The following is a 17233-nucleotide window of genomic DNA, read 5'->3' on the forward strand; positions in this document are numbered from 1 at the left end:
TACTCTTACTTGAGTATAAGTAAATATGTAAAATTATTTGTCTGTCTGAAAAGTAGATCTTAAACTTAACAAATGCATCTATGTAATCTAGCTTTTTCTCTAATAGATGTATCAAAGTGTAAGAGCATATATACAGGCAATATAAATACATCTTCACATAGTACTTATGTTATTTTAAGTACCAAAAGCTTTTATATAAAATTGTTTTAATGAATAATGAAATACTAACCTCATTTAGCCACAGTATAGGTACAATGTAAGGTCTCTTCAGATTCTTTAATGCTCTATAATACACATAAAAATAATTGTGAGTATATTTATACATACTTAAAATACATTTATAATAAATAAACTATCAGATATCAATTACTCTTGTACATTGCTTAAGTTCTTTGATTTTGTTCTGTCCAATGAATCAATTTTAATTCATATGTCTCTCATATTCTTTATTCATATATTTAATGTAGATTTCTAATTATATTTTGTGGGTTTATAGCTACATATTTTGGTCTACAAAAGTATATGACCTAGAAGTTATAGTACTAAAAATTGGATATAGGATGCATAGAAGTACCCCCAACAATATCCAACTAATAGTAGTTAAAATACACCATTTTAATAAGCATTAGATCTGATTCTTCTTCAAGTAAAATTCGTCCTAGAAATTTAATAATTCTATCATGACATAAAAATGAAAAAAACATAAGACACTTTCCATTTTCGTTAATCTACTCACATTCCTATAAGAAAATGCTACTAATGACTAAAAATGACAACATTGTTAGGGAGACTCACTCTATTTTTCTAGCTGGCTTGACCAATATGTTGACCTGCAGTCGTTTTGCAAATTGTAGAGTGAATCCAGTTATCTAAAAATAACAAAGTTAAATAATTACAAACTTCTAAAACATTTTTTATAATAGCCAGAATTTAGCTTTTCAGTTATATAATATAGCCATTTTGTATTTAAAAACAGAAAAATTCTTAAGGCTGAGAAATTAGAGTCCTTTAAACTTTGCTCATAAGTACATAAGAAGTCATGTTTTACATGTATTTATATGCACACATTGTATCTGCATACATAACATGTACACACACATATGTATTTGTGTATATATATATATATATATATATATATATATATATATATATATATAGAGAGAGAGAGAGAGAGAGAGAGAGAGAATTTCTTCGTCTTAGCTAATATTACGGTATTCTTTAGATTGTGAAATAAACATAATTTGGTTCAGAAAAAAGAACATTAGTAAAACAATATAAAAAGGCTAACTTGGTTCATTTTGTTACTGAACTATATGTCCAAATATTTATTTATTCAGAGTCTACCGTTACTTAAGGAGAAATGTGTCTCCACAGCTCTCAGATGCTGATAGCCAGTTCCAGAACATACACGCCTAGCAAGTTTTAGACCATTGAGAGCTACATTCATTGTCTCCTTTCAAAGGTTCAAAAAGAGCATCAAGAGAATTTAAATGTTAATAGTACTATAACCACTGTTATATATTACTCTCGTTACATATTTTTTCGAAACTTACATATAATCATAATTGTTTTAATCCCCAATAGCAGTGATTTCTCACAAAAGCAAATCCAGTTAAGTGTAACAACAACAACAACAACAACAATAAAAATAAAAATAATATAGGGTAATTATATTAACTTTTATCATTAGAATTCCTTGACTCTAGTAAAAGAATTATGGAACCATCTTGGTTCCTGGATCCCTCAGAGACTAGTCTACACAGGTGAGAGTGTGGACTACAGAAGTTACACAGCTTCTGGGAAAGGCAGAAGGGACACAGCTTCTGGGGCAGACCCCATTTCGGGCTCCAGACATCCAGGCACCTTCCCTGACAGAGGAGAGGTGTCTGTCCCGCCTGGGAGGGCTTTGCCAGAGCACCTGGGGGAGTCATCTTGGTTCCTGGATCCCTCAGAGACTAGTTTGCACAGGTGAGAGTGTGGACTACAGAAGATACATAACTTCTGGGACAGGCAGAATTGACACAGCTTCTGGGACAGGCCCAGTTTCAGGCCTTCATCTTCTGCCAGAAGGCAGGTCCGAAAGCCAGATATCTGTGCACCTTCCCCACAAGAGGAGAGCTTGCCTGCAGAGAGTACTCTGATCACAGAAACTCAGGAGAGAGCTAGTCTCCCAGATCTGATGACAGAGGCTAACAGAATCATGGGAGGAACAAGCTCCAACCAGAGACACCTATAACAACTAACTCCAGAGATTATCAGATGGCGAAAGGCAAACATAAGAATCTTACTAACAGAAACCAAGACTACTCACCATCATCAGAACCCAGCAATCCCACCTCAGCCAGTCCTGGATACCCCAACACACCCGAAAAGCCAGACCCATATTTAAAAGCATATCTCATGAAGATGGTAGAAGACATCAAGAAGGACTTTAATAACTCACTTAAAGAAATATGGGAGAACACTGCTAAAGAGGTATAAGTCCTTAAAGAAAAACAGGAAAACACAACCAAACAGATAGAAGTCCTTTAAGAAAAACAGGAAAACAAACAAACAAAAAAAAAGGTGATGGAATTGAAAAAACCATACAAGACCTAAAAAAGGGAAGTAGACACAATAAAGAAAACCCAAAGTGAGACAACGCTGGAGATAGAAACCCTAGGAAAGAAATCTGGAACCATAGATGCAAGCATCAGCAACAGAATACAAGAGATGGAAGAGAGAATCTCAGGTGCAGAAGATTCCATAGAGAACATGGGCACAAGAATCAAAGAAAATGCAAAAAGATCCTAACTCAAAATATCCAGGAAATCCAGGCCAAAATGAGAAGACCAAACCTACAGATAATAGGAATAGATGAGAATGAAATTTTCAACTTAAAGGGCCAGCAAACAAAATTATGGAAGAAAACATCCCAAACCTAAAGAAAGAGATGCCCATGAACATACAAGAAGTCTACAAAACTCCAAATAGACTGGACCAGATAAGAAATTCTTTCCAACACATAATAATCAGAACAAAAAATGCACTAAATAAAGGTAGAATATTAAAAGCAATAAGAGAAAACGGTCAAGTAACATATAAAGGCAGGCTTGTTAGAATTACACCAAACTTTTCACCAGAGACTATGAAAGCCAGAAGATCCTGGACAGAAGTTATACAGACACTAAGAGAGCACAAATGCCAGCCCAGGCTACTATACCCAGCCAAACTTTCAATTATCATAGATGGAGAAACCACAGTATTCCATAACAAAACCAAATTCATACAACATCTTTTCACAAATCCAGCCCTTCAAAGGATAATAACAGGAAAAAAAAAAAAACAATACAAGGACAGAAACTACACCCTAGAAAAAGCAAGAGAGTACTCCTTCAACACACCTAAAAGAAGATAGCCACAAGAACAGAATGTCAACTCTAACAACAAAAATAATAGGAAGCAGCAATTACTTTTCCCTAATATCTCTTAATGTCAATGGACTCAATTGCCCAATAAAAAGACATAGACTAACAAACTGGTTACACAAACAGGACCCAACATTTTGCTGCTTACAGGAAACGCATCTCAGGGAAAAAGACAGACACTACCTCAGAGTGAAAGGCTGGAAAACAATTTTCCAAGCAAATGGTCTGAAGAAACAAGCTGGAGTAGCCATTCTAATATCGAATAAAATCGAATTCCAACCCAAAGTTATCAAAAAAGACAAGGAGGGGCATTTCATACTCATCAAAGGTAAAATCTTCCAAGAGGAACTCTCAATTCTGAATATCTATGCTCCAAATGCAAGGGCAGCCACATTCATTAAAGAAACATTAGTAAAGCTCAAAGCACACATTGTACCTCACACAATAATAGTGGGAGACTTTAACACACCACTTTCATCAATGGACAGATCGTGGAAACAGAAACTAAACAGGGACACAGAGAAACTAAGAAAAGTTATGAAACAAATGGACTTAACGGATGTCTACAGAACATTTTATCCTAAAACAAAAGAATATACCTTCTTCTCAGTACCTCATGGTACCTTCTCCAAAATTGACCATATAATTGGTCACAAAACAGGCCTCAACAGATACAAAAATATTGAAATCGTCTCATGCATCCTATCAGATCACCATGGACTAAGGTTGATCTTCAATAACAACATAAATAACAGAAAGCCTACATTCACATGGAAACTGAACAACACTCTCCTAAATGATACCTTCATCAAGGAAGGAATAAAGAAAGAAATTAAAGACTTTTTAGAGTTTAATGAAAATGAAGCCACAACATACCCAAACTTATGGGACACGATGGAAGCATTTCTAAGAGGAAACTCATAGCTCTGAGTGCCTCCAAAAAGAAACTAGTGAGAGCACACATTAGCAGCTTGACAGCACACTGACAATCTCTAGAACAAAAGGAAGCAAATTCACCCAAGAGGAGTAAATGGCAGGAAATAATCAAACTCAGAGGAAAAATCAACCAAGTGGAAACAAGAAGAACTATTCAAAGAATCAACGAAATGAGGAGCTAGTTCTTTAGAAAATCAACAAGATAGATAAACCCTTAGCCAGACTCACCAGAGGGCACAGGGACAGCATCCTAATGAACAAAATCAGAAATGAAAAGGGAGACATGACAGCATATCCTGAAAAAATCCAGAACACCATCAGATCCTTCTACAAAAGGCTTTACTCAATAAAACTGGAAAACCTGGATGAAATGAACAAATTTCTAGACAGATACCAGGTACCAAAGTTAAATCAGGATCAGATTAATGACCTAAACAGCCCTATATTCCCTAAAGAAATAGAAGCAGTCATTAATAGTCTCCCAACTAAAAAAAAGCCCAGGACCAGATGGGTTTAGTGAAGAGTTCTATCACACCTTCAAAGAAGATCTAATTCCAGTTCTTCACAAACTATTCCACAAAATAGAAGCAAAGGCACTCTACCCAATTCATTCTATGAAGCCACAACTACTCTGATACCTAAACCACAGAAAGACCCAACAAAGATAGAGAACTTCAGACCAATTTCCCTTATGAATATCGATGCAAAAATACTCAATAAAATTCTTGCTAACCGAATGCAAGAACACATCAAAACAATCATCCATCCTGACCAAGTAGGTTTCATTCCAGGGATGCAGAGATGGTTTAATATATGGAAATCCATCAACATAATCCACTATATAAACAAACTCAAATACAAAAACCACATGATCATCTCATTAGATGCAGAGAAAGCATTTTACAAAATCCAACACCCATTTATGATAAAAGTCTTGGAAAGATCAGGAATTCAAGACCCATACCTAAACATGATAAAAGCAATCTACAGCAAACCAGTAGCCAACATCAAAGTAAATGTTGAGAAGCTGGAAGTAATCCCACTAAAATCAGGGACTAGACAAGGCTGCCCACTTTCACGCTACCTATTCAACATAATACTTGAAGTCCTAGCCAGAGCAATTCGACAACAAAAGGAGATCAAGGGGATACAAACTGGAAAGGAAGAAGTCAAAACATCACTATTTGCAGATGATATGATAGTATATATAAGTGACTCTAAAAATTCCACCAGAGAACTCCTAAACCTGATAAACAGCTTCAGTGAAGTAGCTGGATATAAAATTAACTGAAACAAGTCAATGGCCTTTCTCTACACAAAGAATAAACAGGCTGAGAAAGAAATTAGGGAAACAACACCCTTCACAATAGACACAAATAATATAAAATACCTTGGTGTGACTCTAACTAAGGAAGTCAAAGATCTGTATGATAAGAACTTCAAGTCTCTGAAGAAAGAAATCAAAGAAGATTTCAGAAGATGGAAAGATCTCCCATGCTCATGGACTGGCAGGATCAATATAGTAAAAATGGCTATCTTGCCAAAAACAATCTACAGATTCAATGCAATCCCCATCAAAATTCCAACTCAATTCTTCAATGAATTAGAAAGGGCATTTTGCAAATTCATCTGTAATAATAAAAAACCTAGGATAGCAAAAACCCTTCTCAAGGATAAAAGAACCTCTGGTGGAATCACCATGCCTGACCTAAAGCTGTACTACAGAGCAATTGTGATAAAAACTGCATGGTACTGGTATAGTGATGATAAGTAGATCAATGGAACAGAATTGAAGACCCAAAAATGAACCCACACACCTATGCTCACTTGATCTTTGACAAGGGAGCTAAAACCATCCAGTGGAAAAAAGACAGCATTTTCAAAGAATGGTGCTTGCACTACTGGAGGTTATCATGTAGAAGAATGTGAATTGATCCATTCCTATCTCCTTGTACTAAGGTCAAATCTAAGTGGATCAAGGAACTCCACATAAAACCAGAGACACTGATACTTATAGAAGAGAAATTGGGGAAAAACCTTGAAGATATGGGCACAGGGGGAAAATTCTTGAATAGAACCGCAATGGCTTGTGCTGTAAGATCGAGAATTGACAAATGGGACCTCATAACATTGCAAAGCTTCTGTAAGGCAAAAGACACCATCAATAAGACAAAATGTCCACCAACAGATTGGGAAAGGATCTTTACCAATCCTAAATCAGATAGGGGACTAATATCCAATATATATAAAGAACCCAAGAAGGTGGACTCCAGAAAATCAAATAACCCCATTAAAAAATGGGGCTCAGAACTGAACAAAGAATTCTCACCTGAGGAATACCGAATGGCAGAGAAGCACCTGAAAAAATGTTCAACATCCTTAATCATCAGGGAAATGCAAATCAAAACAACCCTGAGATTCCACCTCATACCAGTCAGAATGGCTAAGATCAAAAATTCAGGTGACAGCAGATGCTGGCATGGATGTGGAGAAAGAGGAACACTCCTCCATTGTTGGTGGGATTGCATTCTGGAAATCAGTCTGGCGGTTCCTCAGAAAATTGGACATAGTACTACCGGAGGATCCAGCAATACCTCTCCTGGGCATATATCCAGAAGATGCCCCAACTGGTAAGAAGGATACATGCTCCACTATGTTTATAGCAGCCTTATTTATAATAGCCAGAAGCTGGAAAGAACCCAGATGTCCCTCAACAGAGAAATGGATACAAAAAATGTGATACATTTACACAATGGAGTACTACTCAGCTATTAAAAAGAATGAATTTATGAAATTCCTAGGCAAATGGATGGACCTGGAGGGTATCATCCTGAGTGAGGTAACCCAATCACAAAAGAAGTCACATGATATGTACTCATTGATAAGTGGATATTAGCCCAGAAACTTAGAATACCCAAGATACAAGATACAAGTTGCAAAACACATGAAACCCAAGAATAATGAAGACCAAAGTGTGAACATTTTGCCCCTTCTTAGAATTGGGAACAAAACACCCATGGAAAGAGTTACAGAGATAAAGTTTGTAGCTGAGATGAAAGGATGGACCATCTAGAAACTACCACACCCGGGGATCCATCCCATAATCAGCCTCCAAACGCTGACACCATTTCATACACCAGCAAGATTTTTCTGAAAGTACCCTAATATAGCTGTCTCTTGTGAGGCTATGCCTATGCCAGTGCCTGGCAAACACAGAAGTGGATGCTCATAGTCAGCTATTGGATGGAACACAGGGCCCCCAATGGAGGAGCTAGAGAAAGTACCCAAGGAGCTAAAGGGGTCTACAACTCTACAGGTGGAACAACAATATGAACTAACCAGTACCCCTGGAGCTTGTGCCTCTAGAGGCATATGTAGCAGAAGATGGCCTAGTCAGCCATCATTTGGAAGAGAGACCCCTTGGTCTTCCAAACTTTAAATGCCTCAGTACAGGGGAATGCCAGGGCCAAGAAGTGAGAGTGGGTAGTTAGGGGAGTGTGTGTGTGGGGGGGTAGGGTATGGGGGACTTTTGGGATAGCATTTGAAATGTAAATGAAGAAAATACCTAATTTAAAAAAAAAGAAAAGAAAAAAATTTATGAAGTTCCTTGTATTGAAACCAAATCTGAATTTCATGCCATTTATCCATCAGAATAGGAAGAAATAAGTTTTATTCTCCTTGATAGTTTCACTCATATTAAGGATATGATCCAAGAATGTATATATATTTTTTATTTTAGAAGAATATTAACTAAATTCATCAATAAGAGAGTGACTTACGGGTTCCACATCTAAGTATGTCCTATGCTCATCTTCATTTGGATGTAAGCCTTCAATAGGTTCTGAAACATCTGGACTTGCATGTAGGAAATGTGGAAGCGAAATATACACAGGCTTTCCTGAAGACACATTTTAAAAGACAATTGGAAATGGATTATTTTATCACTCATAAATTATTTAAAATATTTACTAAAGTGTGAAGCTTTTGTAGATTAAGATATAGTTGTTTTTGAAATGCTGATAAAGCCAAGCTTGGTGGTGCATGCCTTTAATCCCAGCATTAGGGAGGCAGAGGCAGGCAGATTTCTGAGTTCGAGGCCAGCCTGGTCTACAGAGTGAGTTCCAGGATAGCCAGGGCTATACAGAGAAACCCTGTCTCAAAAAACAAAAACAAAAACAAACAAACAAACAAAAAGAAATGCTGATAAGAGCATTACATGTGGTTATTATTATGCAAAATAACATAAAACTCTGTGACATTTTAAGCAGCCAGTTTTTATTTCTTCATACTAATTTCTAGAATTCAAATGTTCACTGTTGAACCAAATTAGAACATGTTCAAACTTCAAGTGATGATACAACTACACTGAACATCTCATAGTTTGCTATTCCTTATCCTCCTTATTCTACAGTAAATACAAACACAACAAGGAGGACTCTGAGGTCTGTGCTTTTCCATTGTTACTGTTACACAATAACAACTTATTTTATTCACTGTTTTCTAGAAGGAGGGGAGCTACAACAATGGCAGATGATTAGAAAACTTGTTATATACTGGGGCTTTTTTTCTTTCTACCTAACCACCAAACCAATATGGTATAAAGAAAGAAGGAAAGTAGGGAAAAATAAAAACACGTAAAATCACAACAAAATGCACTACCACTAAAGATTATGTTCCGTTATGATTGCTTTCTTTCATTTTAAATGTCCAATAGAAAAGAATTATGGGTAAATATTACATCAGGTGCCTGGATACTTTATTTTCATTCATCCATGTTTTCTTTCTTCTGTACTCAACCACCCAACTAGCAGCCCTTCTCTAAGCTTTCTTGTCATATGAATTCCATTACTAACTCTTTCCCAGCTTAAGGTCTCTTCCTTTCCTTCCTTTCCTATTGTGGTTCTTATTGTAGTTTCAAGACCATTCACACACACACACACACACACACACACACACACACATGCTCACAGAGAGAGAGGGGGAGACCAAGAGAGGGAGAGGGAGATATTTAGCTTTAAGTTCTGCATATAAGAGAACATTTGTGTGATTTTTATCTTTCGGAATATGACTTATTTTGAATAATACAATGTTATCTAGTCCTATCTAACTTTTACATGTTACAATTTCAGGAATAAAACTTTCCAGCATAATAAATATAAAGTCACATGAACTTTGATAATGAGTATATCTACATACCTTCTTTGCATTTGCCAATGTCTAGCACACCATAAGATGTACAGTTATTGGAGATTACTTTTTCAGTGCAGAAACAATGGTTGTCTGGATTCTGGAGGGGTGATGCAAAGGCATTGGCTGGAAGAACAAATCTGTACACGGGGATTCCTTTAAGGTCGATTTCAGATCCGAACACAGCGTAGATAGACCTACATGGGTTTTCAAAAAAAGAGCTTCATACTAGAGAACTCAATCCTGTTCTGGATATCTGATTCTTTTTGATTAAACTAATTTATATTTTTGCTTTAACTTATGAAAAGTCATATATACCTGGTAAAAGTTTAAATTACTTTTTAATTCATAGGAAAAATTGTCAATGTTGTTTTTACACTTTAAGAAATAACATGGTTAAAAGCCTGGGTATAAAATATACATTCTTTGGTTCTTTAAAATATCTTCTAAGGTCAAGTTTACATGTAAACTTTCATGGGGGATAAATGTCAAAGAAGGGTTTTATACTAAAATTCTTCTAACAAATATTTATATGTCTTATTCAAATTATATACTTGTGCTCAATTTAGAATTTTCCATCTTTCAAACATGCTTAAAAAAAGAGCTACTCACTTGCTGGAATATGTACATGGTGGGCTTGGAGCAGATCTCTGTCATTTATCATGTCTACCATGCACAATTCTTTGTGTCAAAGCTCATTCAATATTCTCTCTGATCCACAGCTACCCTTATGTGACAAAGCACTGTTCTCAGTTATTTTATACATAGGGTAATGATTCTGGGGTGTGTAATCAATAAATCTGTCTATAGTCTCCTTTTCAGAGATAAGACTGTAGGTCAAGAGTAATTGTATGGACTTCCGTACTCATGGTTATACTCAGCCCCACCAGTTCAAAAACTTTGCTGTGTGAATCATTAACATAGTTCTGAAATAAATGTGTCATCTTCTTTAGACATCTTCAGAAAGAAAAGATCCCCTTTACACTTGATTTCTATATCTTGAAACTTTATCAGCAAACAGGATAAATATTACTCCAAGAAAATGGCTTGTACTATAAATGTTGAAATGTGTAAGCTAATTAGGAAGAATCAATAAATATAAATTCAATTTGCCACATTTGTTCTTAAGAAATCAAGAGAAATATTTGTCTATTTTAAAAAGAGTGTAAATAATTATGCTTCCAATATTTTGTTTTAAAACAGGAATGGGAAATATCTAATATTTACACTCCAGAAACTTACCTGCAAATGTCAGAGGAAAAGAATCTCAATGTCCGAGACTTTTCAACAAAAGGTGGAAAGGAGGCTGCGTCTGTTAAAAGCCAAGCCAGTGACAAGGATTTGCATGTGATGTGAATTTTAGGAAAATCTGTACATCTCTCTCTAGTATAGTTAATAGAAATAAACATAAACTGCATATAAAATTTCAAAGTTACCCAATAGGATAGTCACTTTTAGGAAATTATAAAGAGGTATGTTTTACTCAAGTATATACAAGGAAACATTTTCAACATATAATCAAAATATCTTTCATTGCTAAGGTATAGTATATGTAGTCTTACAGATCATTTCAATCACAAGGGATGTCCTAGCTACTTTTATCAGTTGACACAGCCTAAAGTGACTTGAGGAAAAAGCGTCCATTGAAGAGCTCCCTAGATGATATTGGCCCATGAGCTTGTCTGTAAGGGAGTATAGTGATTTGAAAAAGAATCACCCCATAGATTAATTTAAATGCTTAGTCATCAGGGAGTGTCAAGACTAAGAAGGGATTAGTAGGTGTGGCCTTGTTAGAAGGAGCAGATCACCCAGCTGGGCTTTCAGCAATAGAATGCTCACGAAGACAGAACTTGGTACCAGGAAGTGGGGTTTCGCTCCTACTGCTTGTTGGTTGAATGTGGACTTCCGGACTTTGGATTAGAAAAGCACTAGAGTGCTTCAAGTGGGTGTTAATGGTCCATACTCGCAGGAGCATGGAAGATGGTCCTAAGGAAGACTTGAGCTGTAGGGGCTTGACTCAAGATATTTGAGAGGAAAAGAATACTAGTAAGTGGCCTAGAGACCATTTTCATGATATTTTGTCAAAGATCAAAAAATAAAATCTATCCGGACCGGAGGACAGGTGCCCGCCCGGCTGGGGAGGCGGCCTAAGCCACAGCAGCAGCGGTCGCCATCTTGGTCCGAGACCCACCGAACTTAGGAAATTAGTCTGAACAGGTGAGAGGGTGCGCCAGAGAACCTGACAGCTTCTGGAACAGGCAGAAGCACAGAGGCGCTGAGGCAGCACCCTGTGTGGGCCGGGGACAGCCGGCCACCTTCCGGACCAGAGGACAGGTGCCCACCCAGCTGGGGAGGCGGCCTAAGCCACAGCAGCAGCGGTCGCCATCTTGGTCCGGGACCCGCCGAACTTAGGAAATTAGTCTGAACAGGTGAGAGGGTGCGCCAGAGAACCTGACAGCTTCTGGAACAGGCGGAAGCACAGAGGCACTGAGGCAGCACCCTTTGTGGGCCGGGGACAGCCAGCCACCGTCTGGACCGGAGGACAGGTGCCCGCCCGGCTGGGGAGGCGGCCTAAGCCACAGCAGCAGCGGTCGCCATCTTGGTCCGGGACCCGCCGAACTTAGGAAATTAGTCTGAACAGGTGAGAGGGTGCGCCAGAGAACCTGACAGCTTCTGGAACAGGCGGAAGCACAGAGGCGCTGAGGCAGCACCCTTTGTGGGCCGGGGACAGCCAGCCACCGTCCGAACCGGAGGACAGGTGCCCGCCCGGCTGGGGAGGCGGCCTAAGCCACAGCAGCAGCGGTCGCCATCTTGGTCCGAGACCCACCGAACTTAGGAAATTAGTCTGAACAGGTGAGAGGGTGCGCCAGAGAACCTGACAGCTTCTGGAACAGGCAGAAGCACAGAGGCGCTGAGGCAGCACCCTGTGTGGGCCGGGGACAGCCGGCCACCTTCCGGACCAGAGGACAGGTGCCCACCCAGCTGGGGAGGCGGCCTAAGCCACAGCAGCAGCGGTCGCCATCTTGGTCCCGGGACTCCAAGGAACTTAGGAATTTAGTCTGCTTAGGTGAGAGTCTGTACCACCTGGGAACTGCCAAAGCAACACAGTGTCTGAGAAAGGTCCTGTTTTGGGCCTTCTTCTTCGGCCAGGAGGAGGTCCAAATACAAGATATCTGCGCACCTTCCCTGTAAGAGAGCTTGCCAGCAGAGAGTGCTCTGAGCACTGAAACTCAGAGGAGAGAATCTGTCTCCCAGGTCTGCTGATAGACGGTAACAGAATCACCAGAAGAACAATCTCTAAACAGAGTCAACTATAACTACTAACTCCAGAGATTACCAGATGGCGAAAGGTAAACGGAGGAATCTTACTAACAGGAACCAAGACCACTCACCATCACCAGAACCCAGCACACCCACTTCGCCCAGTCCAGGGAACCCCAACACACCTGAGAACCTAGACCTAGATTTAAAAGCATATCTCATGATGATGGTAGAGGACATCAAGAAGGACTTTAATAAATCACTTAAAGAAATACAGGAGAACACTGCTAAAGAGTTACAAGTCCTTAAAGAAAAACAGGAAAACACAATCAAACAGGTAGAAGTCCTTACAGAAAAAGAGGAAAAAACATACAAACAGGTGATGGAAATGAACAAAACCATACTAGACCTAAAAAGGGAAGTAGACACAATAAAGAAAACTCAAAGCGAGGCAACACTAGAGATAGAAACCCTAGGAAAGAAATCTGGAACCATAGATTTGAGCATCAGCAACAGAATACAAGAGATGGAAGAGAGAATCTCAGGTGCAGAAGATTCCATAGAGAACATCGGCACAACAATCAAAGAAAATGGAAAATGCAAAAAGATCCTAACTCAAAATATCCAGGAAATCCAGGACACAATAAGAAGACCAAACGTACGGATAATAGGAGTGGATGAGAATGAAGATTTTCAACTCAAAGGTCCAGCAAACATCTTCAACAAAATTATTGAAGAAAACTTCCCAAATCTAAAGAATGAGATGCATATGAACATACAAGAAGCCTACAGAACTCCAAATAGACTGGACCAGAAAAGAAATTCCTCCCGACACATAATAATCAGAACATCAAATGCACTAAATAAAGATAGAATACTAAAAGCAGTAAGGGAAAAAGGTCAAGTAACATATAAAGGCAAGCCTATCAGAATTACACCAGATTTTTCACCAGAGACTATGAAAGCCAGAAGAGCCTGGACAGATGTTATACAGACACTAAGAGAACACAAACTGCAGCCCAGGCTACTATACCCAGCCAAACTCTCAATTATCATAGAGGGAGAAACCAAAGTATTCCACGACAAAACCAAATTCACGCATTATCTCTCCACGAATCCAGCCCTTCAAAGGATAATAACAGAAAAAAACCAATACAAGAACGGGAACAACGCCCTAGAAAAAACAAGAAGGTAATCCCTCAACAAACCTAAAAGAAGACAGCCACAAGAACAGAATGCCACCTTTAACAACTAAAATAACAGGAAGCAACAATTACTTTTCCTTAATATCTCTTAACATCAATGGTCTCAACTCGCCAATAAAAAGACATAGACTAACAAACTGGCTACACAAACAAGACCCAACATTTTGCTGCTTACAGGAAACTCATCTCAGAGAAAAAGATAGACACTACCTCAGAATGAAAGGCTGGAAAACAATTTTCCAAGCAAATGGTATGAAGAAACAAGCAGGAGTAGCCATCCTAATATCTGATAAGATTGACTTCCAACCCAAAGTCATCAAAAAAGACAAGGAGGGACACTTCATTCTCATCAAAGGTAAAATCCTCCAAGAGGAACTCTCAATTCTGAATATCTATGCTCCAAATACAAGAGCAGCCACATTCACTAAAGAAACTTTAGTAAAGCTCAAAGCACACATTGCGCCTCACACAATAATAGTGGGAGACTTCAACACACCACTTTCACCAATGGACAGATCATGGAAACAGAAACTAAACAGGGACACACTGAAACTAACAGAAGTGATGAAACAAATGGATCTGACAGATATCTACAGAACATTTTATCCTAAAACAAAAGGATATACCTTCTTCTCAGCACCTCATGGTACCTTCTCCAAAATTGACCACATAATAGGTCACAAATCAGGCCTCAACAGATTCAAAAATATTGAAATTGTCCCATGTATCCTATCAGATCACCATGCACTAAGGCTGATCTTCAATAACAAAATAAATAACAGAAAGCCAACATTCACATGGAAACTGAACAACACTCTTCTCAATGATACCTTGGTCAAGGAAGGAATAAAGAAAGAAATTAAAGACTTTTTAGAGTTTAATGAAAATGAAGCCACAACGTATCCAAACCTTTGGGACACAATGAAAGCATTTCTAAGAGGGAAACTCATAGCTATGAGTGCCTTCAAGAAAAAACGGGAGAGAGCACATACTAGCAGCTTGACAACACATCTAAAAGCTCTAGAAAAAAAGGAAGCAAATTCACCCAAGAGGAGTAGACGGCAGGAAATAATCAAACTCAGGGGTGAAATCAACCAAGTGGAAACAAGAAGAACTATTCAAAGAATTAACCAAACGAGGAGTTGGTTCTTTGAGAAAATCAACAAGATAGATAAACCCTTAGCTAGACTCACTAAAGGGCACAGGGACAAAATCCTAATTAACAAAATCAGAAATGAAAAGGGAGACATAACAACAGATCCTGAAGAAATCCAAAACACCATCAGATCCTTCTACAAAAGGCTATACTCAACAAAACTGGAAAACCTGGACGAAATGGACAAATTTCTGGACAGATACCAGGTACCAAAGTTGAATCAGGATCAAGTTGACCTTCTAAACAGTCCCATATCCCCTAAAGAAATAGAAGCAGTTATTAATAGTCTCCCAGCCAAAAAAAGCCCAGGACCAGACAGGTTTAGTGCAGAGTTCTATCAGACCTTCAAAGAAGATCTAACTCCAGTTCTGCACAAACTTTTTCACAAGATAGAAGTAGAAGGTATTCTACCCAACTCATTTTATGAAGCCACTATTACTCTGATACCTAAACCACAGAAAGATCCAACAAAGATAGAGAACTTCAGACCAATTTCTCTTATGAACATCGATGCAAAAATTCTTAATAAAATTCTCGCTAACCGAATCCAAGAACACATTAAAGCAATCATCCATCCTGACCAAGTAGGTTTTATTCCAGGGATGCAGGGATGGTTTAATATACGAAAATCCATCAATGTAATCCATTATATAAACAAACTCAAAGACAAAAACCACATGATCATCTCGTTAGATGCAGAAAAAGCATTTGACAAGATCCAACACCCATTCATGATAAAAGTTCTGGAAAGATCAGGAATTCAAGGCCAATACCTAAACATGATAAAAGCAATCTACAGCAAACCAGTAGCCAACATCAAAGTAAATGGAGAGAAGCTGGAAGCAATCCCACTAAAATCAGGGACTAGACAAGGCTGCCCACTTTCTCCCTACCTTTTCAACATAGTACTTGAAGTATTAGCCAGAGCAATTCGACAACAAAAGGAGATCAAGGGGATACAAATTGGAAAAGAGGAAGTCAAAATATCACTTTTTGCAGATGATATGATAGTATATATAAGTGACCCTAAAAATTCCAACAGAGAACTCCTAAACCTGATAAACAGCTTCGGTGAAGTAGCTGGATATAAAATTAACTCAAACAAGTCAATGGCCTTTCTCTACACAAAGAATAAACAGGCTGAGAAAGAAATTAGGGAAACAACACCCTTCTCAATAGCCACAAATAATATAAAATATCTCGGCGTGACTCTAACGAAGGAAGTGAAAGATCTGTATGATAAAAACTTCAAGTCCCTGAAGAAAGAAATTAAAGAAGATCTCAGAAGATGGAAAGATCTCCCATGCTCATGGATTGGCAGGACCAACATTGTAAAAATGGCTATCTTGCCAAAAGCAATCTACAGATTCAATGCAATCCCCATTAAAATTCCAACTCAATTCTTCAACGAATTAGAAGGAGCAATTTGCAAATTCATCTGGAATAACAAAAAACCGAGGATAGCAAAAACTCTTCTCAAGGATAAAAGAACCTCTGGTGGAATCACCATGCCTGACCTAAAGCTTTACTACAGAGCAATTGTGATAAAAACTGCATGGTACTGGTATAGAGACAGACAAGTGGACCAATGGAATAGAATTGAAGACCCAGAAATGAACCCACACACCTATGGTCACTTGATCTTCGACAAGGGAGCCAAAACCATCCAGTGGAAGAAAGACAGCATTTTCAACAATTGGTGCTGGCACAACTGGTTGTTATCATGTAGATGAATGCGAATCGATCCATACTTATCTCCTTGTACTAAGGTCAAATCTAAGTGGATCAAGGAACTTCACATAAAACCAGAGACACTGAAACTTATAGAGGAGAAAGTGGGGAAAAGCCTTGAAGATATGGGCACAGGGGAAAAATTCCTGAACAGAACAGCAACGGCTTGTGCTGTAAGATCGAGAATTGACAAATGGGACCTAATGAAACTCCAAAGTTTCTGCAAGGCAAAAGACACTGTCTATAAGACAAAAAGACCACCAACAGACTGGGAAAGGATCTTTACCTATCCTAAATCAGATAGGGGACTAATATCCAACATATATAAAGAACTCAAGAAGGTGGACCTC

The 17233-nt window shown here is 38.4% G+C and overlaps 1 protein-coding gene across 12 annotated transcripts in view; it reads right to left on the bottom strand.

The window, feature by feature from the left end:
• Cd36 (CD36 molecule) overlaps positions 1–17233 on the bottom strand; it is a 107270-nt gene that overhangs the window by 5767 nt on the left and 84270 nt on the right. For all 12 annotated transcript variants that reach the window (NM_001159558.1, NM_001159556.1, NM_001159557.1 and 9 more), the window contains 5 exons: positions 10773–10842; positions 9540–9727; positions 8123–8241; positions 796–869; positions 230–284 (listed from right to left, as the gene is read on the bottom strand). In NM_001159558.1, coding sequence (NP_001153030.1) covers positions 230–284; positions 796–869; positions 8123–8241; positions 9540–9727; positions 10773–10842 — 506 coding nt within the window. The remainder of the gene's footprint in view (positions 1–229; positions 285–795; positions 870–8122; positions 8242–9539; positions 9728–10772; positions 10843–17233) is intronic.

This window comes from Mus musculus, chromosome 5 (assembly GCF_000001635.26).
Source record: "Mus musculus strain C57BL/6J chromosome 5, GRCm38.p6 C57BL/6J".
NCBI lineage: Eukaryota > Metazoa > Chordata > Mammalia > Rodentia > Muridae > Mus > Mus musculus.